The sequence below is a fragment of the Triticum aestivum genome, chromosome 1D (assembly GCF_018294505.1).
Source record: "Triticum aestivum cultivar Chinese Spring chromosome 1D, IWGSC CS RefSeq v2.1, whole genome shotgun sequence".
Lineage (NCBI taxonomy): Eukaryota > Viridiplantae > Streptophyta > Magnoliopsida > Poales > Poaceae > Triticum > Triticum aestivum.
The window spans coordinates 417,825,503-417,851,602 of record NC_057796.1 but is presented as its reverse complement, the minus strand read 5'-3'; the positions used below and the strand labels follow the sequence as shown (position 1 = coordinate 417,851,602).

The following is a 26,100-nucleotide window of genomic DNA, read 5'->3' as shown; positions in this document are numbered from 1 at the left end:
AGCCGTTGCCCCCCCCCCCCCCCCCCCCCAAGGCATAAAAATCGCCGCCTGAAGACGAGCCGGCGGTAGAATCGAGTCTGGGGGCGGTTAGGCATCCAGCCGTCGTCCCCAGACGCCGATATCGGCCCATTCCTGGCCGCCTTTCGGCGAAAAATGGCCCGATATCGGCGCGAATCGGGCCATATTCGGCGTGGTTCGCCGTGGTTTTTATGTCACATATTTATCACATCAAATCAATAAAAATCAAAATAGTTCAACAAATAGTTCAATACAAATTATATAGTTCAAGAAATAAAAACTCATATTTCATCACACGTTGTCACGACCGGTTTTTCAATAAAATAATTATTGAGAGACCAATCCCTTTTACGGACCAGCGAGGAAGAATTCCTTCTCACTGGTAGACAATACTTGGTCACTGAAGCAAAATACCAGGAGTACTAAATATAATACAAGGTTGAGCAGAGACTGCCCAACAATTTATTACATGCACGCCGCTAAAACAAGACGGCGGGTAGGGTGGCAAACTACTATCTCACGATAATAACGGTGGTGGAAATATCATCGCGAAGCGAGTGATATGATTCCAGAAGACTACAACTCTTCGAGCGTCGGAGTGAGGCTCGAGAAGACTTATTGCGGGTGGCGGAAGCGTATACAAAACAAGTGACCAATATCCGGGATCGCGCAGGACTGACTGGGACTCCTCTAGGCATCGGACGCGCTATCAAACTCTTCATCCAAGAGATCGCCTTCGTCAACATCTGGCCAAATCAACAAGCCAGGTGAGTACTATGAAAGTACTCGCAAGACAGTTCGGACATAAGGTATAACAAATGTAAACATGAAGCACATGAACAAGTTAACCAGTGCGATCAGACATAGAGATAATAAATACTGGGTGCCAAACGAGGGTCTGAATGACGCCTCGAGCGGAAACTGCAGAATAGTAATACTGGTGCCAAACGAGTGTCTGAAAGACTCCTCGAGCGGAAAATGCGGAATAATAATAATACAGGTGCCAAACGAGTGTCTGAAAGACTCCTCGAGCGGAAAATGCGGAATAATAATACTGGTGCCAAACGAGTGTCTGAAAGACTCCTCGAGCGGAAAATGCGGAATGATAATGCCACAGTCGGGCGTCGGGGCGACACCACATAAAGGGCTTATAACAGAAAATAAAGACAGTGCATGCCACAGTCGGACGTCTGAGCGACATCACATAAAGGGCTTATATTTAAAGTGAGAAACGAATACACGCCACAGTCGGACGTCTGCGCGACGTCACATAAAGGGCTTATATCACAGCTCAATAATACAATCGTTCGGGAACATAAATCATCACAAGCATGCGACAAATATAAGGTTAGTCCATCCACAGAAATAACAATAAAACTGGATTTACCACTTGAGCTTGTTCACCGGGGACAAGTTTGTTTCACACGGATAGATATGGATATAAGGTTTACACTACTTGATCATGGATACGATGATTTGGAGAGGATTGACTCTGCGGAGTTTGTACTTAACCACAGCCAACGGATTTCAGTAGTCACGGGGACTAGTTCCGTCTACGGTGTTTTGGAAGAAACACGTCTAACCAGTACACACCCAATTCAACCGTCCGAAGCCAGGGATCACCCTCGGCAACATTCAAGAAAAACCTTGAGACGGGGAGGCTACAACCTCGCGTAGCATGGGATCAAATTTTTATACGCGCGCTCTAAGGGGGTGCCCCCCCTCTCGGTCCCAACCGGAAACACCCATGCCCCCTGACCGGATGACTGGCTTTAATCCTGGGCCAAGGTACCATCATCCCGGCCTCTCTGTTTGGTGTGTACACGGAAAGAGGTTACCAACTTACTAAACCGCATCCTGGCAATGAGACATGTGGTAGCACGGAAAGGGGAAAGAACGGTAACGTGGCTCCAACCACGTTAACGTCGGAGAGAGTCGGATGACGCAAGGCTGGTATGCTACAACAGTACCACCTTGCTGCCCTTCATGTCACCACATGATTAGGCCATCTCTCATCAGAGATCATCGCAACTTTGGAACATGCGGGAAAGGAACGATAACGTGGCTCCAACCACGTTAACGTCCGGGAAAGTCGGATGACGCAAGGCTGGTATGCTACAACAGTACCACCTTGCTGCCCTTCATGTCACCACATGATTAGGCCATCTCTCATCAGAGATCATCGCGACTTTGGAACAACCGGGTTGTTGCCTTACAAGCAACGAGGTATTTACCAGTACTCATATGCCACGCACAAACTTTCACGCGAACATGCAAAACACCTGTCATATCAAATGTTCAAAACATGCTTGCCTGGTTCGGAGAAGTCGGAGTCTAGCTCGGCGAAGTTCGCGGCTCCTTCACCTCTTCCGGAACCAAGAGCTTCAGCGTCTTCTTCCGCGTCGGTGGGTGGTGGACTCGTCCAACGGGGAGCACCACGTCGACGGCGACACTATCTCCGGCGGACGGCGGCTCGGGTGAGGATGGGGAACTCCGGTGGAGGGCTGCAAGGGGGGTGAATCGGGCTGGATCCCGTGGCGGGTCGCGGCGGCCGGAGTCGAGGAAGGGGACCTCCTCGGGGCTCTACCAGTGGCTAGGCTTGCTCTAGGGGGAGTGCAGGGATGGTGGGTGCTCGAGTTGAAGCTCGGGGTCTCTATTTATAGGCAGATCGACGGGGTGGCCGTGAACGGAGAATCTCCGGCGAGCGATTACGGCGGAGCAGTGGATTGGCAGGAGGTTTGAGTGGCCAGGCAGCATCAGTGGAGGTTACTGGAGTCGTTTCACAGCTAAACGGGGTCGGTCTTGGCGTAATGGCGTCGGTCCACGGTGAGGTGACCGCACGGGCTCAACGGCGGCAGAGAGCGCGCTCCGTGCCCTGCGGTTCACGACGAGTGCGGCAGCGCATTCGAGGGAGTGGAAGGCCACGCGGCGGGCTCCGGTGGTTTGGGCGGCGCTGGGTGGCGTCGTCGGCGCCGTGTCTCCCGCTGGCGTCCGCAAAGCCGCCGCCGGCGTCGGTCACGGGGTGGCGCACCTTCTGCGGCTCGTCGCCGACGCCCGCAAGGCGCCAGACGTTCGTGCGGTGCAGGAACAAGAGGGCGGGGACGAGGAGCAAGGCGACGCGGTGGCACTGGCGAGATCGACGTCCTTCTCTGAAGAAAACGACAGCAGGCCACTGCAGTGTTCTCTGAACTTTCTGAACTTGACATAGACAGTGCACTGCAGGTGTTCGACAGAAGGTTTTGGCTATGAGATGAATTTTTCTGGAGTTGTAACTTGGTGAGGTGACCACTCAATGCACCCAGAGGCTGCCTGATTTTATTTGGAATTTTTGGAGGAGGTTTTGAATGAATTTCACCAAATTTGACAAATCTGGTCCAAACTTGCAGCAGGTGTAGTTTGAAAATTTTGAACTGAAGACCAGTGGATCTTCATGGTTCTAGGTTGAGGGTTCAAAGGACTAGGAGGGGAAAAAGGTTTGGGGCAAAAATCAAGACAGAAAGTGGAGTTCCTTTGCAAATCTCCAAGTGTTAGAAAAGGAGGCAGAAAATTATTTGATTAGAATTTAAATGGAAATAATCACATGGGGAGGTTCAACTAGCTGGATTAGGTGTAAAACATGATCCAAAGGTGAGGGAAGGGTTAGGGGAGAGGATTTGCACTAGGGCCATGGCAAGAAGGAATTGTTGAAAGTGGCAAAGGATTTTCCAAAAGCCATAGTGCAAATTTTCAAGGAGATTTTCAAAAGTCATTTCCCAAGTGAAAATATTTTGTCTTGAGTCCAAGTGAAAAGCAAGAACCTCCAAGACCAAAGACAGATCTTGGTTGAATCCAAATAAAACTTTTGCCATAAAGAAAATATTTGAGAGTGAGAGTTCTCTTGAAGAAAATTTTTTGATCACTCCCCTCAAGTCAAATAAAAGCCTTTTGAAAAAAAACAAATAAAAAAAACTTGGGTGTCACACACGTCGAGCTAGGCGTCGCCCTTCATCCTCCATAGGTGCTCCACCAGATCCTGCTGCAGTTGTTGATGCACCTGTGGGTCTCGGATCTCCTGACGCATATTGAGGTAGGCAGTCCAGGTTGCCGGTAGCTGGTGATCAACTTCGGCTAGAGGACCCTGCCTGTAGTATGGTTCAGTGTCAAACATTGGCTCTTCCTGCTCGCTCTCAATAATCATGTTGTGCAAGATGACACAACAAGTCATGATCTCCCACATTTGATCTTTCGACCAAGTCTGAGCAGGGTACCGGACAACAGCAAATCGAGATTGGAGCACAGCAAATGCCTGCTCGACATCCTTCCTGCAAGCCTCCTACACCTTGGCAAAGTGAGACTTCTTGCCATCAGCTAGGTAGTACCCCTTGTTGTAGTGCCGCCCATTGACCTCAAAGTTCACCGGAGAAGAATGACCTTCAACAAGCTTGGCAAAGACAGGGGAGCACTGCAGCACGTTGATGTCATTGTGAGTTCCTGGCATACCAAAGAAGGAGTGCCAAATCCAGAGGTCATGTGTGGCCGCCGCCTCAAGTACCACACTACAACCTCCTTTGGCGCCTTTGTATATCCCCTGCCAAGTAAATGGGCAGTTCTTCCATTTCCAATGCATGCAGTCGATGCTTCCAAGCATCCCAGGAAATCCTCTTGCTGCATTCTGTGCTAGGATCCGAGCAGTGTCTTCCGCATTGGGTGTTCGCAAGTATTGCGGTCCAAACACTGCCACCACTGCCCTGCAGAACTTGTAGAAACACTCAATGGTGGTGGACTCGGCCATGCGCCCATAGTCGTCGAGTGAATCACCGGGAGCTCCGTATGCAAGCATCCTCATCGCTGTCGTGCACTTCTGGATTGAGGTGAATCCAAGTTTGCCGGTGCAATCCATCTTGCACTTGAAGTAGCTATCGAACTCCCGGATGGAATTCACAATCCTGAGGAAAAGATTTCGGCTCATCCGATAACGGCGCCAAAATACTTTGTCGCCGTGCAGTGGAGCGTCGGCCAAGTAGTCGGAGTAGAGCATGCAGTAGCCTTCGAGACGATGCCGGTTCTTTGTTTTCATCTGCCCCGGCGCCGAGCCACCTCGCCGCGGCTTTTCATTGCTCGCCAGCAGGCCGGCGAGGGCGGCGAGGACCATGAGATGTTCCTCTTCCTGAACGTAGGCATCGGCTTCCTCCTCCAGCAGCGCGGCGAGCGCCTCCTCCTTGTCCGAGTCCATTGCCGAGGCAGGCAAACCGCCGAACACCTTGCAGGCGCGGTGGGCGCGCACCCGCCGGTACACTGCCCCTCCGCGGCCGGAACACCAGAAATATCGCCCAGACGGTGGTGGAGAGGCTGCCTCGGTGAAACCTCTACTCTTTCTCCAGCGGGGAATGGCCTATCTAGCGGTGGTGGGCGGTGGGCGGCGCCGGGATCAGTCGGGTGGCGGCCGAGCGCGCGGGGGGTGGGAGGCGAATCTGGATGATAGGCTTGACTTTTCGCCTGACGGTGTGGGCCAGGCGTGGTTTTCCCTTGCGCCGGAGCCCCCGAGCGCCCCCAGTGCGCCGGGTTCTGCCTGTGATCGCCGGGCCCAAAACGGACAGAGCCGGCGGATTTCGACGTCCTGGGGGCGCGACTGGGGCATTTTTTCGGCGCCGGCGTGGAAAAAGTCGCTTGGGGGGCCTGTTGGGGGCGCGGCTGGAGATGCTCTAAGGCCAAAGATCGACAGAGTTCGGGACTCCGCTTCTGATACGATCCGCAAGAGCACTAGGAGTCGGTCGCGTTTCACATCAGAGGTCCTATGTGCGCATTGGAAGGACTAGTTTGTAATTTAAAATCCTTTAGAGTTCTTTCTAGGATTATGTTGTAATCCTATATTATCACCTAAATAAGTCGGTAATCCTCAATAACAAATCTCTCTCAATATGTAACCATCCATGGAAAAAATGCTCACCTCAACACACACTTTACAACTATATAACAAACAATATGTATTTTTACTTTAAATTTTTGTATTAGTAATCTCAACATTTAGGTTTCATATAATCAATCTCACTGGAATCACTCTAGGACATTCATGCAACAATGGGATGTTTATCTTTTATTAATTAAGTCAAAAAATAAGAAACACTTGTAACTTTACTCATACTTGTAACACTTTCATGTCCAATGCTTTGGATCCAAGATCCAAAAAAATCAACTTAAAAATCCAGAAACCCACAAAGTAAACTAAATCACTTGGAGATATCTTCTCCGTGGTATCATTCTTTGCAAGAAAAATTACATATAAGACTCAGTAAACATACTGCAATTGGACTTGAGGAGCGAGACTGCCACTTGTTCACCTGCATGAACTTGATTACCAATAATTTTTTTGAAAGCCCCCTTGAATTGCCCTTCCAAATAGTTGGGAAGTCATGATCATCGATGAACGGACTAGGGCCAGAGATAATAGAAATGCAGTCCGTCGAACCACAAGATCTTCACCACAACCCTAACACTCTAAAATATCAAACCAACAAAAACAATAGGACACAATACATAAACACATCAATCCGAATAGACGGATCTACGAGGATACAAACACCTTTGTCTCCATGGCATCATCACGGTGGAGACAGAGAATTTATTCGTGAAAGCATATTACAAAGATGCTGACAAAAAGAATACTCTTAGGTCTGAGATCCCCTCACATTGAGCATCAAAATGACTGCCAAGGTGAGAACATTGACAAAATATCCAGTCGCCACCTCTGTCTCTCTAAAACCCTGCCACCCCACTTAATTAAGTTAGCTTACAAATCCTTTGTGGAATGTGAACCCTCATAGTTGTTCCCAAAAAAAAGGTCTCCTCCATGAAAAGATGGATGCACTGGCAATTGGAAGTATACTTTCTATGGCCCATACATATGTCAGGTTTTATTGGTCCATACATATTTTGTATGGCCCATACATATGTATCATTGGGGCTATATCTCACCTATTGTGGATGGTACTCCGTCTCACCGAAGACGTTTCAGAAGCTTATGTACCATATTCTTTCTTTCATTTTTCTATGTTTCTTCCCCGGCTTTCTTTGTTTTTATTTTTATTTTCTCCTTTTCTCATTATTTTTATTAACACGTGTCTACTTTTTAATACATATTATACATTTTTCTTATACAACAAGAACATTTTTCATATACACATTGAACATTTTCCAAATAAACAACGTACATTTTCACATACATGTTTGGAACATTTTCCAATACATTTAATACACTTTCAAATGCATTTTCAACATTTTTTAATGGCATGAAACATTTCTTGAATACTGAATACTTTTTTACATTGTATAAATATTTCTTTAAATGTTACCAATATTATTTTTAAATGCATGCACATTTTTTATGTATTATGTGAACATTTTTTCACATTGTAGAAAGATTTTAAAAAAGTTTCATGTAACATTTATGAAATGCTTGAACATTTTGTAAAGGTCACCAACTTTTTAAAAAGTTACAAGAATAAATATTTTGCACGACGTTATCATTTTTGCTAATACTTGATTAACAATTTTTACAAATGTTTAATTAATTAATTTTAAAGTATATGTATTTAGAATATTTTGAAAAAAATATGAAAGAAAACCAACAAAACAAATAAATGAAGGAAAGCAATACAGTAGTTCCTTGATGTGAGTAGCTACATGGTTTGCTCAAAGTGAGGGATAGCCGCGCAAGAGCTCCTAATAAGCGCTGCCGGCGCCAAAGCAACGCATAACGCTCTAGCGGCCATGGCGCGAGTTTGTGCCCCATTTATGACTGCCTTGCTCACTTAGGGTGGACCAGTCGTTTCGCTTGCTCGCTCACTGCCCACGCATGCGTCCGCTTGCTTTGTTTCGTTTTGCTCTGTTATAAAGAAGAGAAATGGTTATCGGTTTTCAAATTGAAAAATCACAAATTTGAAAAGGGTTCACTAATTAAAAAAATTTCATGAGTTTGAAAAAAATTATGAATATTAAAAATTATGAATCTAAAAAATCATCGAATTGCAAAAAGTTCATGAGTTTTAAATATGTTCACAAATTTGAAAGACAATTGTGAAATATTAAGAAATTTCATGAATTTAAAACAAGTTTGTGATTTTAAAAAGTTCAAATTATTAATAAAACTAAAACAAAACAGATGAAAAACAAAATAGAAAAATGATCATCAACTTTTAGTAGCTTCCCAAAACTGTCCGGAAGAAACAGATCAAAGCCCAACTAGAAAAATGAAAAAAGAAGAAGAAAAAAACTAAAACAATAATAAACAAAAATAGAAAACCGACCAACAAAACCAAAGTAAAATAGAGAGAAACCAGCAAATATAACCTGAGGGAACCTTATTCGAATTCGGTGTGAAGAGCTAAAAAGGGACGTCCTATTTAATTCACTGTACATTAACGTTGGGAGTGGGCGTACACTCGCTATAAGTGTAAATATGAAATCGTAGGCCGCGGCCATTATGCACGCTTGAGCCATGTATCACCTGAACTGATTCCTAATAAATCTTGCCTACAGTGCGACGCTGTTTGGCCGGGCCAATACTATAGCTGCGCCCTAGTTGTTCTTTCTGAGATTTTTTATCGGTATTTTTCACTGTTTTGCATCGACTTTCTTTTCTTTTTCCAGGTTTTCTTGGGGGGGGGGGGGGGGGGGGGGTTGTTCCAAACGTATGTCTAATTTTTCCATACACATTTTTCGTACACATTTAAACTTTTTCAAATACATGATCAATATTTTTTTAAATATGTTTTGATGTATACTTTTATTCATACACATTGTACATTTTCCTTGTACATCTAATTTTTTATATAAATATAACATTTTTTAAATGCATGGTTAACATTTTTTTCAAACACATGCTTTGAACATTGTTTTCAAATACTCCATCCGTCCCAAAATAAGTGCCTTAACTTTGTACTAACTTTAGTACAAAGTTGTACTAAGGTTGAGACACTTATTTTGGGACAGAGGGAGTACGTGTTAAACAACTTTTCAAACACACGTTGAAACCTTTTTTTAGTGATTGAAACATTCTTTTACATTGTACAAACATTTTTTAAATGTCACGAACATATTTCTTGAATTATGTCAACATTTTGTTTGAATGTACTTCCATTTTTTTAATGGTACGAAACATTTTATTAAAACTAGAGAAACATTCTTTAATTTTTATAAATATATTCTAAAAGTGCCACGTACATTCTTTTTATACGCATAAACATTTTAAATTGTCACAAATATTACTTTGAAAGCTGTCAACATTTTCTAAAAATTACGCTAACATTTTTTTTTACACTGCGTTAATGTTTTTAGAATTCACATTGTTTGATTTGTTTTAAGTCAAATAAGTTTTGGAATACGTGTATTTAGATTATTTTTTCCAAAAATACAAACAAATATTAAAAAAAAACGAATTAATGAAGAAACATAAATGAAAAACGAACAAACAAGGAAGTTGGGCCAGTCCGGTACTAGCGTCTGGGAGGGCGCTCCTTCAGTTGCTCCGGGGCGACAAACTGCTCGTGCACTTGGTCTGCTCTCCAGCACCCCTGACTGCCTAGATCTGATTTCATAGGAGAAATACATGACAGTGATAAAGAACGTACGTGTCCCTAGGTCAGGTTTTGTCTCATCGATCGCCACTCTTTTCGACCAGGCAACACTTGGGCAATTGCTTGTTCCCATGGTAGAACTGAAGTTACCAGCCCTGCTTCAGTCATATTTTTTTTTGAAATGAGCTTCAGTCATATTTTCATTTTCTCACTATTACCTTCTTTCTCCAGTCATCTTTTTTTTTTGCGACTGTCTTTCTCCAGTCATCTTGAGTCATCAGCAATCACCAATCACCAATCAGGGTGCTCTATATACCACCCTATGAAGGAAATATTTCTGTTTTTCATGTGACCCACATGGTCAGACAGGGTGGTTCCCTGTCATCCTTGCAAGCTTCATGATTATTACTCCCTCCATCAAGAAATATAGGAAGGAGCACAGCACAGCACCTACTGAAAGGCAAAGGCTCAATAATCTTCACCCTTAGCTCGCGTGCAAGAAAACCCCAGCACAAGGGCTTTGCGTGCCTCAACCTGTATGTGACTGCGCCTCGACAAACTCCAGCACAGTACAGATCTCAGCATGCAGAGGATGCTGGCTGCCACCAGCCACAAACTCATGCACCTCACCGTCAAGCTCGACCGAGCTGCACCCTGGAGTCTTCTTCATCTGCAGGCTGTTCATTTCCCTCCTCTCCCTGGCGAGGCCGCTCCAGTTCTGGGCTTTTGCATACATGCTGGACATCATCACCCTTGCCCAAGGGTCATCCGGATCCAACCTGGTAACTTCCGCCGCCGCAATCTCGCCAAGCTCCAAGCTGCCATGGACTTTGCATGCGCTCAGGAAAGCTCCCCATATCACCATGTTAGGTTTCATTGGCATTGTTTTAATCATCCTGTATGCCTCTGGCAGTCGCCCGACGCGGCCGAGAAGATCGACCATGCAGCCATAGTGTTCAATCTTGGGTGTGATTCCATATTTCTCCTGCATGGAGTAGAAGTAGTCAAGGCCTTGGTCTACTAGCCCTCCATGTGCACACGCATTTAGGACCCCGACGAGAGTAACATCATCAGGGCGCATACCACCATCTTGCATCATGTGAAACATCCGCAAGGCATCAGCGGCCCGACCATGCATCGCCAGTCCACAAATCACTGTTGTCCATGAGTAGAGGTCCCTCTTCCCAGGTGCCTTCTCAAACACCTGCAAGGCCGTGTCAATGCTTCCACATTTGGCGTACATGTCTATCAAGCATCTATCCAGTGTGCCACTGTCATTCATCCGATTCTTGTCAATATACGCATGGACCCAAATCCCAGTCTCCAAACACCCTGCAGCTGCGCAAGCACCAAGGACAGTGGACATTGTAGGCCCATTCGGGTGCACCGGGCATGAGGACGGAGACACCATCTGGCGGAACAAGCCTAACGCCTCCCTGCACCGGCCGACCAGGCAATACCCTGCTATCACCGTGTTCCACGACACCACATCCCTCCTCGGCATTGCAAGGAAGAGCTGGTACGCAGCCTCCGCATGTCTATTCCTGACATACTGATGCACCATGGCGTTCCAGGCAACGGCACTCTTCGCCGGCATGTCGTCGAACACCCTCCTTGAGACCGCAAGCTCCCCGCGCTCCCCGTAGACCCTGACAAGCTGGGTGGAGACGAACATGTCCGGCTCGATGCCGCTGACGACGACGAAAGCATGGACCATCCTTCCCGCGGCCACCGTGCGAGAGTGGCACGCGGCCAGCACGACGGCCAGGGCAACGTTGTCCGGGGCGAGGCCGTCCGCGAGCATGCCCCGGAACACCCGGAGGGCCTGGGCCGGCTGCCCGGACGCCGCGTGGGCCCGCGCCATGGCGGTGCGCGCGACGAGGCCTCGGTCGGGCATTTCATCGAACAGAGCCCGCGCGTGCGCCGGGCGGCCGAGCGCGGCGTACGCCGTGAGCAGGGCCGTGGGGAGGTGCGCCCCGGCGTGGAGGAGGCCCGGCTTGAGGAGGAGGCAGTGGATGGCGGCGGCCGACAGGAGCGCCCCCGGCGCCGCCGGCGAGAGCGACTTGATGAGGCGGAGGAGCGAGCTGGAGGACAGGGCAAGCGGGTGCAGCATCATCTGACTGACTGGGCCCACGGCGCGCGAGCCTCGTAATAACTACTGTGACACACGTTGAGGGGGCAAAGCGTAAATAATAGAACATGTCGGGGTATTATTGGATAATAGAATAGCAGATGATATTTGGATGATAATAAACCAGCACTAGAACCCAAAATCCAACCACTATAATGGTCGCTATATGCTCGGGAATCCGCGCCGCCTACGCCTCCTCCTGCCCCGTCGCCTCCGCCGCGAATCTATTCCTCTGGGCCTCCTCCTCTGCTCGCGCTCCGACTTTTCTGCGGCGCAGGTGACTCCGAGAATCTTCTTTTGGGAGGGGCCAGGGCGAGGTGCGTTCTTGGATTTCTTTTCTTTTCTTTTCTTTTGCTGCCTTGGACTGGATGCAGCCCAGGGGGATGCGTTCTTGGATTGCTGCCTGTTTACAGTCTGATGTACTCCCTCCGTAAAATATACTTCTTGTTAATCTTAATACCCGTGATTCTGTCAAATTATAAGGGCACCGCAGTCGCAGTGTGCCCGGACGATGGGAGCAATCCACAATCCAGTCCTCAACTTGCTCTACTTAATGTTAATTTCCTGTGTAGATCTTTGCCTCCGGTTCAGAAACAAAATATGCTAGTACTGTATATTATTAGAACAGAATCAATAGCGGCCTAAACCGATGAATCCTTTTGGCCGATAAAAAGCAAGACCTGCCTGCGAGTTCTATTTTTTTGTTTTTGTTTTTGACTGACAGTCCATGCCTTGGAAATTAACTATGCATGCCGTAGAGATGCTAATTTTTTTGACTTGACTGATAGTAACCCACTCAGGATTTCAGTCTGCCTCATCTTATTCCTATTTGGTTCACTTTGGGTTCTGTAGCCAGTTTAATCTCTTTGACTGACTACACAGCAACAGCAGGGTATCTCGGCGTCCAAAAGCCATGGCCTCTGCCCATCCCTCGCAAGGATTGCCTTCAGGGATGGATCCTTCTATGGTGGATGAGTACGCTTCCCAGTCCAAGCTGTTGCAAGAATTCGTCAAGATACCCAGCATTGGCAAGGCTTGGGTCTTCACTTCCAAAGATGGTATGGACTGTTATTGCTACATATCCACTTCTTGTCAACTTCAAATTTCTCACTCTTCTTTTTGGTTGTTTAATTTTAAGAAAACGCATCCAGGGCAATGGTTTCTGTTAGCCAGTCGGATCTTTTGGCCAACAAAAAGAGGAGTTTCCTTCTAAATACTCACATTTCAAAAAGTTCCTCAAAGTCAGTAAGTTTCCAGTGGTCTCCCTTCCCGGTTGAAATGAGTGGAGTGTCAGCAGTCGTTCCATCACCGTCCGGCAAAAAGCTTCTGCTAGTACGGAATGCTGAGGATGATGACTCCCCTACAAAATTAGAGATTTGGGGGCCCTGTCAGTTGGAGAACGAAATACATGTTGCACGATCTGTTCATGGGTCGCTGTACGCTGATGGATGGTAAATTTCCTCTTTCTTTTGTTTATCCCTTTTGCGACACCGAGCATTTCTTCATTTTACTTTTGTAACTCTGATATGTGCTTTGCATTGCTGTAAATGTAGGTTTGAAGGGATTTCATGGAACCAGGAAGAGACTCTTATAGCTTATGTTGCTGAGGAGCCTCCTCAACCAAAGCCAGAGTTCAATGATTCAGGTTACAAGAAGGAAGGTTCGTCTCAAAAGGACTTCAGGAGCTGGAAGGGACAAGGGGATATAGAAGATAGCTGGGGAGAAACCTATAGTAACAAAAGGATACCTGCTTTGTTCGTCGCTAACATCTCTAGGTATGCTTCTGGCTGACGTAAAAATATAAATTCGAGAAAGTGTACAATATACTGTATTGTGGTGTTCTGAGGAAACTTTCCGCTGCAGTGGTGAAGTACGAGCATTGAAGGGTATACCTAGATCGTTAAGTGCTGGCCAGGTGATTTGGGCTCCATCGTCTTCATATAGTTTGGTTTTTGTGGCATGGTCAGATGATAATGGTTTCCAAGAGACACCAAGGAAACTTGGTATCAAATACTGCTATAACAGACCTTGTGCTCTGTATGCTGCTGCTGATCCTTTCAAGGAAGAAGCTGACAAACCATCTACTGAGTGAGCATATCTGTCTTTGCTAACATTAATTATTCATTTTGCTCTTCTTACCCGTTGCCAGATGCACATTTTTTATATGTTTGAGGAATTTGTGTTAATTTTTATGTTTTTTCCAGTTTTACCTTAAACACTGGCAATCAAATATATGTTGAAAGATCTTTTCTGTACAAGTTAACAAGACTGGTTACATATTTTTTTTACTTCCTCATCATCCTAGTTGTAGGAAAGACTGCCATATGCAGCATGGCTCACAAAGCACAGATTTTTTTTTTTCATTTTTCCAGGGAAAGGTTATTTTATTTTCTGATTACCTGTTTCTATTTTGTAACAGCTCCAATAAGGGTGATACTGCAGCTCTGGTCAAGTTAACAGCAGACTTGAGCAGTGCCTTTTTCCCACGGTTCAGGTAGGTGACTCCCATTGTTCAATGGTGTTAATTTATGTCACAAGGATCAACTAGATGTATTGGAAGTAACAACAGGTCCACCACTGCATATTTTAGATTTTCCTCTTTATTTTCTCTTTTGCATTGAGATTGTTTAGGCCAGCATTTTTCTAGCATTGGTGTTAGCACATAACATGGATAAACACCGTGTAAAGGAGAACCGAATGACAATGGCTAGGGGGGTGTGGGGGGGTGTTATTTTTTCCCCAAAAAACGCAAAAGCCTTGTGTTTCAGTTCACAGGTAGAAAGAAGAGTTTGAACTAGCCCGTAGAGGGGCACACCCAGTGATACAACACGACGCACTAAAAAGTAGTCGCTGCTTCTGCCGGTAGCAAGACCGCTCGCGCCTGCCATCACCCAATCCCTGGCTTTCCTCGACGAGGCTAACTAGGCTGAGACGGGCGTCGCCGAAGATGATCGCGTTGCAATGCTTCCATATGCATCATGCCACTAGCATGATGCAGAGGACGCACCCTTCCGGCGAAGGTCTGGACGTAGAGGCAAGTTTCCTGCTACCAGTCCATGAAGTCATCCCACGTGATGGCTGAACAAGCCATCGATCGTGTCCAGTACTCATGCCACACCGTGTGTGGAAGGGAGCAGCCTGTGAGGAGATGTGCCACTGCCATCGTCTCCTCCGACTGGTCACATAATACTCTACAAGGTGTTTGCTGCAGGCCTTGATGCGCTGGTCGCTCGGCAGTCCAACAACGGTCTTGAAAATTAAGCCACACGAAAAACTTAACCCTTGGGGGAGCCCACGACTTCCGGTTTTGCTTCCAAGTGCTCGAGCTGACTGCTCTCTAGAAGAGGGCGTCCTAGGAGCTCTTGGAAGTGTCCATCCAGGGTCCGGCGCCACTGGAGGACATCCGGCGAGGTGGGAAGCTGCACCCTGCGCACCATCCGACAGACATGGATGTACTGTCATAAGACTGGCGAACATAAGGCCTCCCTTATGCCCGAGATCCAGATCCAACGGCGATCTATCAGGGCGTCTCTAACCTCCGCCGCTTCCTAGTGCGCCCTGAAACCAGAAGCAGTAGCTCAGGCACAAACCCAGACATGGCATGACCGTCGATCCAGTGATCCCCCCAGAATATGGCAGATGCTCCGGCAAACAAATCACGCTCATCCCAGGAAAATTGCAGGTCCAGACCCTCCAAGGATGGAGGGGTCAGCGTGCATCGTCCAAAGCCATCGGATCCTGAGGCTGATCGCCACCCTGGCAAGGACCGGAACAACCAACCCCCCAAGTGGAGGGGCTGCACACCCTGACCCAATTGACGTGGTAGTGGCTGCTCTTCGCGGGCGCTATGCCCGCCCAAAGGAAGCCCCTTTATCCATCTTCTGGATTCTCTTGTTCAAGCTTAGTGTTAGTAGCAAGAGCACAGGTAACACTGATTTGGGGCTCTGTTTTAGGGACTGATTCCCCCAGTATTCATCGATTTCAAGTTACAACTAACTAAGATAAAATCCGGACTGACTAAGAAAACTCCAGCAACCTGTCGGGTTGCGGCTACTGGCCTCCTATATATGTGGTCTTGATGGCCCATAACCGGACGGACGTCTACTGCCATGCTGCCAGGCAACATGTGCATGACATATGGTTAGAAATTACACTGATAACACTATGTCACTCCTTTTCCCAATGCAAGCCACACCAATAGATGGACCATGCACATTATTGAGTGTATGTGCTTGTCTTTTAATGAGTTGTAATGGGACTTGCCTGTCACTATTCAAACAACAATAAATCCCTGTTTGGTGTAATTTCAATTTGAAAATACATAATATGGTCGTGCCAAATTAACGTCATCAATATTTCCTTCTTGTTGCTGTAGAACCTGGCCACAGTAGTATGAATCTTTGTGCACCGCAAACAGTTTTTATTATTATTGTTATTTGTTACTATGCAAGAATGGTTATGTCAAGTTTCTGATGCATTTACGCTATCAATAAATTGTAATGCTTAATAATGAGTGCTTTTATTGCACAGCCCGGATGGGAAGTATCTTGTGTTCATCTCAGCAAAGAGTGCTGTGGATAGTGGAGCACACAATGCCACAAATTCAATGCATAAAATTGACTGGCCTACCGACGGCAAACTAGAGGGGAGCCTCAGTGTTTCTGATGTGGTATAATGACGCAGTTCCATTTCCTTAAGTATATATACCTTTGGATAAGAAGTGCTGGATGTCCAATATCACATGCTTAATACATTAGTTATTATTTAGGTACCCACTGTAATGAGCCCTCAAGATGGGTGTTTCCCTGGGATGTACTGCTCTGGCTTACTTCGGTTTCCATGGCTTTCTGATGGACGGACTATGATTTTATCTTCTGCTTGGGGAAGCAAGGAAGTAATACTTTCTATCAACGTTGCGAGGTAACTACACACATCTACCTGTTCTATTGTTAAACTCATATGGCTAACTCGTTTATTTATCCGTGAATTCACTATGTCCCTCCAGCGGCGAAGTCTCAAGAGTTAGTCCGCAGGATTCAGATTATTCCTGGAACGTTCTCGCACTTGACAATAATAACATTCTTGCAGGTAACCCTAAATTCCTACGGTTTTAAAGCAGACTTCATATTTCCATCAGCTAAATTTCCATATTTATGTGCCTTCTATTCCTTCCAGTTTCCAGCAGCCTTGTAACGCTGCCTCAAATGTACTATGGATTTGAAGATTCTCACACAGACAAGCCCTGCCAGTGGGACTGGCAGGAAATTTCGTCTCCATTTCCGAAGCCATCTGATAAGGTTTAACTTAAACATAATATTTTCAGTCCATCCTCCGCCACTACTGAATTCATACAGAAGATTTGATGGCGCAAACTACGTGTTTCTGTGATTATTTCACAGGTCAGCTCCTTGTTAGCCGATCATAAGTTCAGTGTAATCAAAATCCCAGTCAGCAATCCTTCTGACAAACTTCCAGATGGTATGCAACAACTTCAACACCACATATTCCTTTTACTGCTCACCAATTTTACAGAAATCTGCTATGATTTTATTATCTTTTTGTAACTTCGTATGAAGTTGATACTCTTCTGTTTATTCCTTTCTGAAGTGATCCTCCTTTTACTGCAATGAGTAGAATGCTATATATATCGTGATTTGTGGGTGTGGCATGACGTAACTGTGTTGTATTAAATAAATGATTCACTGGAATGCTTCATCGAAGAGAAGATTGTAAAGTTCATGATAGTCCAACTTCTATTTTGGTCATCTGCTTGGCTCATAATAGACAATTTCTAAGAAATCCTTTATCGAGATTGCTACTTTTAAAATGCCTGATATTTTCTCCTTCGAAACTTTCACTGGACTAGTATGCATGAATGCCATTCTTATTCACTCAGTATTTCACTTTACAATTTGATCAAACACCCAACTGTATATCTTGGACTAGTAAGCTCTAATTGTTTCAGTAGGAAAACTTCACCTTCAACCCTGAACTCTGAAAGTGCAACCTTGAACTATTGAAACAGTCCACTTTTCACTCTCAAGTGGGTTCACAAGTGATTTCAGCAGACGTGCATTGCACCTCACTGCCATGTTAACAAATTTCAATTATTTTTTATTCATTTTGACCACCATTTCTTCCATTTTTAGTAATTTGTTGTCAACAATGAGTTCTCTCTCTCTCTCTCTCTCTCTCTCTCTCTCTCTCTCTCCCCTTGCCTTTCTTCTCACTTGATAATGTTATATTTTCTCTATTCAGGTGCTAAGCTCCCCTTTGAGGCTATTTTTGTGTCTGGCAAGGATTCAGCAAGTAGTCCAACGATTGTTGTTCTTCATGGTGGCCCTCACAGTGTCTACCCATCAAGCTATTCGAGATCCTTGGCTTTTCTGTATGCACAGGGATATAACCTGCTTGTTGTAAATTACAGGTGAGCCTTGAAATTATGAGTATTTATCTTGTAAATGATTTGTCATGAACCATGTTTCATCATGGGGTATCCATCAAGCGGGAGATCGTATGGTGATGCTTTGGGCTAGGACAGCTCTAGGTGAAGGAGATCACTGTTCCAAAAAAAATGGTGAAGGATATCAACGGCCGAAGGAGGAACATATGGTGATGCTTAGGGGACTAGAGATTTGTTATTCCATCTCTTAATCCAAAGAGATGGCAGTGCCATGCTTCTAATTAATCCAACTATGAAGATATGCACGCATGCTGCTGACTCCTTTTGCAAAGCCAATCCTTTTGAGTTCCATGGTTCTGTATTTTGAACGTTAACTAGTTCTGCATCACACTAACACAGAATATCTGCACACACTACTCTGTTACTTAGGGGCTCGTTGGGGTTTGGAGAAGAAGCATTGCAATCTCTTCCTGGCAATATTGGTTCTCAGGTGCTATTAATTATTTCCATGTTTAAGATAATTTTCCCTAGATGTCAAAATTATCACGACGGATCTATGATCTTATGTGCAATTGGTTAAATGCTCATGAACAGGATGTGAATGATGTATTGACAGCTTTGGACTTTGTCAAAAAGAGAGGACTAATAGATGCATCTAGAGTAGCTGTAGTTGGAGGTTCACATGGAGGTTTCTTGACAACACATTTGATCGGCCAGGTTTTCTTGACTGCCTTCTTTCTTCTTAATTATTTCTCTAGGCGCTTAATTCTTTTATCGGTCTTTTTGTGCTTACTTTGTTTGCTCACAGTTTATATTCTCAACAGAATTTATCATGCAATTCAACGTCTGTCAGTTGGATAATCAGATTTCATTAGCAAATTGAATTCTGATGAATATCAATATTCAGCAAACTGAAGCTACAGCCACTGGTTTCTTTCCTGTTACACTGAGTTGTGGTGATTTCACCAATTCTAGCCTATTTTTGCTTCAAGTACTAAAGAATAGTCCATACAGAAATGCCCTTGGTGTCCTTTTAATGTCCTGCCATTTTCTTGTTGAAATCCACAAGTTGGAGTCAAGAAAACGCAATACGCTTTGTGTCTTAACGCGTCGATAAAAAGAGTTTTAGTTACAAGGCCCTGGCTACGCCATTACAACATTCTCAACACACATGGTTAATTAAGATGCTGAGGCAGGATAACCCCCAGGCCCTGATGCCTGGCCAATCCCTACAATTTGGGTTTGGATGTTACTGTAGACCATTTCACTGCCAAAACCTGCAAGAAACTAATACCGCCTCCTGGAACTTGGTCCAGAAGTTAAAAAGCTCAAGGCACATAGACTTCATATATCACATGATGTTAGTCATTATGTTTTCTAGCGTGTTTTTGTCATGGGCATATTTCTTGGAATGCAGGCTCCAGAAACATTTGTTGCAGCAGCTGCTCGAAATCCAGTATGTAACTTACAATTGATGGTCGGTACCACTGATATCCCTGATTGGTGCTTTCTGGAGGTTTATGGAAAAGAAGGGAAAAACTGCTTTACGGAATCTCCTTTGGCGGACACTCTTACTCAGTTTTACCAGAAATCACCAATATCACATATTTCCAAGGTACATAATTAGTCGGTTGCACATTCGTATGAAAATCATTTCTGAAATCTTTGCTTGAGGAAAAGGTTCGGATTTATGCGTGCAAAGGAAGAGATGTACTGCTAGGACTCTTTTATCAGAAACCAATTGCTTGACAATATATATTATCACATCTGCAGGTTAAGACACCAACACTCTTTCTTCTCGGAGCAAAAGATCTCCGTGTTCCTGTTTCTAATGGCCTACAGGTACATCCATGTGCAATTGTGTACTTTTCAAAGTTTACATGATTCTGCAGATCCTATTCTGTTTAATAGATTCGGCAAGCTTTGCGTTTTCATAAAAAAACAGGGTACATGCGGCTGTTTTCGAGTCCTTGTAATAATAGTATTAGTTCCACTACTTTTGTGCGTGTTTGGACAGCTCAGATCATTTTCATGAAAGAAACCCCATGACCGTCATTGTTGTGTTGTTCATGCTGCAAGCTCAATTCAACTTATACTTAACAACTGTTGTTGCAACATTTTCAGTATGCAAGGGCTTTGAAGGAGAGGGGGGTTGACACCAAAATTATTGTCTTCCCAGAAGATATTCATGGACTTGACAAGTTTGTCCAAACTTAAATTTACTCACTACGATTACTATGCATGTGTCCAAACATTTTACTAAATCAAATTTTCTCTCTTTACAGGCCACAGTCCGACTTTGAGAGCTTCCTCAACATAGGAGTTTGGTTCAAGAAGTACATGAGCAAATAAGCATTGGGCTCTTAAACACAATGATCTCCTTGTATTTTTCATTCTGGTGGATAAATGGTTGTAATTTAGGTCAGAGGAACCTGTGCCATGAAAGTAGTGTTCGACTGGCAACTCTTGTAAATAATATCTTCTGTGGACTTGTGGTGCTACTTTAATGGTACTGGTATGGATTAGAACTTGTGATTCCAAAAATAAAGCTGATGCATTTTAGAGCTCACTGGGAGTCTTGGATCTGTCATTGCTACTCCACTGCAAAAGTTACTTTCTCTTTAATCCCCAAGGCTGCAAATCTTAGGTCTTAATTACCAAAATTACATAACCGAAACACAAGCAATACCAGTGCTCAACAGAAAGAAACCTTATTTCTTCTGGAAAAATAGAAATACGACGATCCTGAATGAAAACAGAGCTTGAGTCTCAGTGAGTTAATTGCACAGAAGTACCATAATTCGGGCATCACATGCAGATTGGTACCACGATTGCTAATCTTTGCATGTCAGTACCATGATTGCTCCAGGTTTTTTCAAATAAGGCTAAAACGCGTATTTATACGTATTGACGCTCGATCCGACAGCTCGGGCCCACCCGTCAGGTGCCACGCTGGCCAATCGGCGCGTGCCCGCGCGCTGACTAGGACGAGCCGGTTCGAACCCGGTCCGGTCGCACCAGCTCGCCCCCGCCGCACCTCCTCTCCTCACTCGCTCGAACCCTAGTCTATGGCGTCGGCGACTCCGGCAGGCGGCGGCGAGGGCGTCCACGGCGGCGGTGAGATGTCGTTCTGGCCTCCTAGCGGAACGGCTGGCGTCGACGGCGATGGCGGCGACGACTCCAGCTCCGCGTACTCGACCGACGACGAGGAGGAGTCGATGTTACTCAGCATGGAGCAGCGGTTGCGGTTGGCGCAGCAGTGGGTGGCGAACCCTAGCAGCAGCCATGAGTTGACGCATGGACTTGGTGGCGTGCTGTAAGTACCCTTGTCCTCTTCCTGCTCTGGTTTATCCAATTGGGGATTTTTAGGGTTTGTTCATCTTCTTGTTTATCCAGTTGGGGATTAGGGTTTGTCCAATTGTAGTGACTAGTATAGGACAATTACAGTAACTAGTAACTCAGTGTATTGCACTCTCAAATTAGTTCAATTACAATAACAATTTGGGATTATGACCTTGTCTTTTTCCTTGATTTTGCTATTGTGCTTAAATAGTAAAGTACATTGTTCTGTACTGTAAATATTAGACTTACAGGTTACTTTAGTAGCATTGTTCTATGCTGAAATAGCATCTGTAATAGTAGAGTTAATAGTAAATATTAGACTTACAGGTTACTCTAAAATGTTCTGTACTGTACAGTTGCTCTCCAAATTAAGAGTAATTATAATGAATACATGAAATTTAATTTGTTCTGTAGTTTGGATGAAGACATTTGGCAATTAAGGATCCATTTTGATGCAAGAGAACCATTGGAGATGAAGCTGTGTGGTTCAAATATTACTTATCTGAATTTGGTTGCAGTGATGGAAACCCAAGGATTTAATGCATATGATTGTTTGTTTCACATTGAAAATCCATCTTTAGGAGAGAAAGGGCTGGATTTGGTAGACAGTCATGCAGAATTACAAAAGATAAAGAGGAAGATCCAGGACAAATTGGTGCTTGATTTGCTAGTCAGGGCTTGTCCACCCCCTGTTACTGATTTTGAGTTGCAGCAATGTCAAATGCCAGAGTTGTCCACTGTGGTGTACCAAGAGCCTGTTGTTTTCGATCTGAGTGAGCCTCCTATCTTAGCTGTTGATCAGCAAGGAGTAGTTTTTGAGAGTCAATGTAGCAACTCTAGCACACCTCATCCTGCTGGTGTTTGCACACAAGAAAGCAAGAATGCAACAGCCAAGTTGAAAGCAGTTTTGGAAGAAGAAGAAGAGGGATATCAAGGATTTGAGGCATATGAGGACAGTGATGCTAATGCCTCTGATGAGGATGCTCAAATTGGAAATGACCATCATTACATGGGTGATGATGAAGATGTAGAGGTGGAAGAGGGAAAGAGACAGAGAGAGCTAGAAGTACAAGAGGAAGAATCAGATGATGAGCAATCAGAAGAGGAAGAAATGCTGCATTATGAGGGTGACACTGAAGTTGAGGAACCATTTGAGGTAGAGGAAGATAGGACTTTTGAAGAAGAAGAAGAAACTATAGTTGAACCTGTGAAGAAGAAGCAGAAGCTACCAGTTAGAAGAGGACCAACAACTAGGTCACATTCTAGTAAGCTACCAGAGGTTGAACCTGATTTCAGACCATCCTCATCAGATGAAGAAGAGAAGGGGTTGTTGAGGGAGAGTGATGATGATGGTTTTGAGCCATCCTCTTTTGTCCTACCAAAGAAAAGGAAGAGTAGGGCAAAGAAAAGGCCTACTAGGAAGTGGTACAATGAGAAAATGGAGCAACCACATGAGCAACTGTGTATGAAGTTGTGTTTTAGGGATCAGCATCAATTCAGAGATGCTTTGTTGAATTTGCACATCACTCAGGCCAGGAATTTTAAGTATCACAGGAATTCAGATCAGAGGATAATTGTTCAGTGTCCAGATAAACATTGCCAGTTCTTTATGGTGGCAGCAGTTATAAAAGGGGAGAAAACCTTTGTAATTAAGAAGATGAGACTAGAGCACACTTGCCCTAGTACCACTGAGACCACCAGGGTTAGTGCTAAGTGGCTAGCACAGAAATATGAGCATCTCTTCAGATCTGATATAACTACTGGTATTCAGACAATAATTGATGCATGCATGGAAAAATATGGTGTAGATGTGCCCAAGTGCATGGCATATAGGGCAAAGAACATAGCTATTGAAGCTGTCTTAGGAGATCACAAGAAGCAATATCCTAGGCTTAAAGACTATGCTCAGACTGTCATGGATACAAACCCTGGGAGTAGAGTAATAGTCACTACTGTTACTCCAGTACCAAATGCAAAAATACCCCACCCAGGCCCAAGATTCCATGCCATGTTCTTTTGCCTGAATGGAGCAAGGGAGGGGTTTCTCAATGGGTGTAGGCCATTCATTGGTTAGTTCCTGAACCTTGTGCACCATTTACATATTGTAGAGTACTCCATATTGTATATCACTTGAATGTATTTAATGTTTGGAAATGTTGATTATGCAGGTGTTGATGGATGCTTCATTAAGCTCACTACAGGAGCTCAACTCCTTGCTGCCACTGGTAGAGATGGCAACAACAACATATATCCACTGGCATTTGGCATAGTTGGACAAGAGGACACACCTAGTTGGTGTTGGTTTCTACACCAACTGAAAATTTGCCTAGGTGGAGAAGTGGGCAAGTTTGGACCTTATACTATAATGTCAGATAGACAAAAGGTATGTGTTTGCACATTTCATTTTGTTTTGCACAAGTGTTAACAGTAGCTAAGAGTTTCATTGGTGCATATTTATTTACCTTGTAGCTTAGACTTGTTAAATTGTTTGTGTCAGGGGTTATTGAATGCAGTGAATGCTGTCTTTCCAAATTGCAACCAAAGATTCTGCCTTAGGCATTTATATGCAAATTTCCAAAATGCTGGGTTTAGGGGTGAAGATCTTAAGAAGTGCATGGATAATGCTAGCTATGCCTACAATGAACACAAATTTAATATTGCAATGAATGATCTTAGAGCTGAAAGTGAGGAAGCTTGGGAGTGGCTTACTGCAATACCAAAAAAAACATGGGCAAGGCATGCATTTGACACAAACTGCAAGACTGACTTGGTAGTGAACAACTTGTCTGAGGTGTTCAACAAGTACATTCTAGATGTTAGGAGAAAACCTATAAGGACAATGTGTGATGGGATAAAAGATAAGCAGATGGTGAGGTGGCATAGGAACAGAGAGAGTGTAAAGGCAGCAAGATGGGATATAACACCTCATTACAGTGAGAAGCTAGAGGTTGAGAAGGAGAGGGCCAGATATTGCAAGCCAATACAGGCAGGGGTCAACTTATGGCAAGTTACAAGTGGGCAGCAAACACATGCTGTCAACCTGGAACTTGAGACTTGTGGATGCAGGAAGTGGGACCTTAGTGGCATACCTTGCAACCATGCCATCTCTGCAATAAACAAGGCTAAAAGGAAACCAGAGGATTATGTCAGCAAATTCTTCAAGAAAGATTTTTATGCTGCAGCTTATGAACCAATGATCTTTCCTGTGCCTGGTGAGCATGATTGGACAAGGACCCCTGGTCCAGACATAGAACCACCTGCATTCAAAATCAAGAGAGGAAGAAAGAAAGAAAAGAGGATCAAGGGCAAATTTGAAGTACCAAAGCCAAAAGACACTTCAAGAATGGGGACCATAACATGTGGCAATTGTGGTCTCCAAGGGCATAGGTACACAAACTGTCTTAAACAGTTGAAGCCTGAGCTAGCTTTGAGGAAGAATAAGCATGTGGTAATAATTTTTCACCTTGAAATATACAAATCTTTCCTTTATTTCTTGTACATTTCTTTCTAGCATTATTAACTGTTTTCCTTTTCTTTGTAAGGATACTCCAAGTAACTCACAGCCAAGAGCTGCTGGTCCTTCTACTACAACAACAGCAAGACAGCCAAGAGCTGCTGCCAGAGGAGCTGCCAGAGGAAGAGGAGCTGCTACTTCTACTACACCACCACCATCTGGAAGAGGAAGAGGAAGAGGAAGAGGAAGAGGAAGAGGAGCTGCTACTTCTACTACACCACCACCATCTGGAAGAGGAAGAGGAAGAGGAGCTGCTACTTCTACTACACCACCACCATCTGGAAGAGGAGCTGGCAGAGGAAGAGGAGCTGGAAGAGGTGCTCCAAGGCCATTCAGTGCCCCCAGGCAATATGCTGACATTCCTACTGATGGTACACACACTGGATGGATGTCCTACTTCACTGCTAGCAGAGGAAGAGGAGCCAAGTAATTTGAAATGATGTGGTGTTATTTTGGTTGAACTTGATGCTCATGTTGATGTGTTGTTGCCACTTGAGGTGGTTATCTGAATGTGGAACTTGAGGTGGTTATTGTAATGTTGAACTTGAGGTGGTTATCTTAATGTGGAACTTGAGGTGGTTATTGTAATGTTGAACTTCAGGTGGAGTACCAGTATTTGCAAAGCAGTAACACATTTTCAGTTACTTCTTTCAAGTCAGTACCAATACTGCTGCTATTTGTTGCATGTCAGTACCAATATTGGGGCATCACATAACATGCAGTACCACATTTGGGGATTCTGACATGTGGGACAGGTACCTCTCCTACTATTAAAGTGACAACACAAGATCTCAGATTTGGGAATGAAACTAGGGTTCGTCCACGCAGTGTCCATTTGGAGCGCAGCAAAGGAGAAGAAGGAGAAATCTCAGCGTGGAGGCGCTGACTGGGGCCGGCGGTGGAGAGAGAGATGTCGTGGTCGTCCAGTGCCGGGTCCGCTCCCGGATTTCGTCGAGCTGCAGGAAGGAGGGGGGAGGAGGCGCGCTCGCCGGTGCGCTACCGCGAGCTCCCAATGGCATACGAGCCTCTAGTGATGCGCCACTGCTCACCTCCGAGGAAGGCGCCAAGATGGATCTCCTGGAGCAGGCAGAACCCTGGTAGGAGGTACTATAGCTGCGTGGATGCTATGGTGAGTGTTGTT

The 26,100-nt window shown here is 44.8% G+C and overlaps 2 protein-coding genes across 7 annotated transcripts; one reads left to right on the top strand and one right to left on the bottom strand.

Moving 5' to 3' along the window:
* Positions 1-9,818: 9,818 nt before the first annotated feature.
* Positions 9,819-11,735, bottom strand: LOC123182531 (pentatricopeptide repeat-containing protein At5g08510). The gene has a single exon (XM_044595141.1). It carries the CDS (start codon positions 11,683-11,685, stop codon positions 10,099-10,101), a length of 1,587 nt encoding a protein of 528 aa, XP_044451076.1. The 5' UTR covers positions 11,686-11,735; the 3' UTR covers positions 9,819-10,098.
* Positions 11,736-11,791: 56 nt separating this feature from the next.
* Positions 11,792-20,672, top strand: LOC123182530 (acylamino-acid-releasing enzyme 1). Of its 6 annotated transcripts, none has more exons than XM_044595139.1 (18): positions 11,792-12,017; positions 12,583-12,758; positions 12,839-13,151; positions 13,254-13,475; positions 13,564-13,788; positions 14,120-14,194; positions 16,231-16,369; positions 16,469-16,620; positions 16,706-16,788; positions 16,876-16,997; positions 17,100-17,178; positions 17,959-18,127; positions 18,533-18,593; positions 18,698-18,820; positions 19,521-19,718; positions 19,877-19,945; positions 20,228-20,304; positions 20,389-20,672. In XM_044595139.1, the coding sequence occupies exons 2-18, from the start codon at positions 12,614-12,616 to the stop codon at positions 20,453-20,455; spliced, it is 2,319 nt and encodes a 772-aa protein (XP_044451074.1). In that variant the 5' UTR covers positions 11,792-12,017; positions 12,583-12,613; the 3' UTR covers positions 20,456-20,672. The 6 variants fall into 6 exon arrangements, with proteins under 6 accessions (XP_044451074.1, XP_044451072.1, XP_044451073.1 ...); XM_044595137.1 differs by having other exon boundaries at positions 11,795-11,977; positions 12,592-12,758; XM_044595138.1 differs by having other exon boundaries at positions 11,803-12,017; positions 12,592-12,758.
* The last annotated feature ends 5,428 nt before the right edge of the window (positions 20,673-26,100 follow it).

What these genes read in the sequence shown, in the direction of transcription:
- LOC123182531 (XM_044595141.1), bottom strand. Translation starts at nt 11,685, where the DNA reads ATGATGCTGCACCCGCTTGCCCTGTCCTCCAGCTCGCTCCTCCGCCTC.
- LOC123182530 (XM_044595134.1), top strand. Translation starts at nt 11,856, where the DNA reads ATGGTCGCTATATGCTCGGGAATCCGCGCCGCCTACGCCTCCTCCTGC. An exon ending in CCGACTTTTCTGCGGCGCAG is followed by an intron (nt 11,978 to 12,582) that starts GTGACTCCGAGA and finishes CTGACTACACAG; the next exon opens with CAACAGCAGGGTATCTCGGC. An exon ending in CAATATCACATATTTCCAAG is followed by an intron (nt 19,719 to 19,876) that starts GTACATAATTAG and finishes TCACATCTGCAG; the next exon opens with GTTAAGACACCAACACTCTT.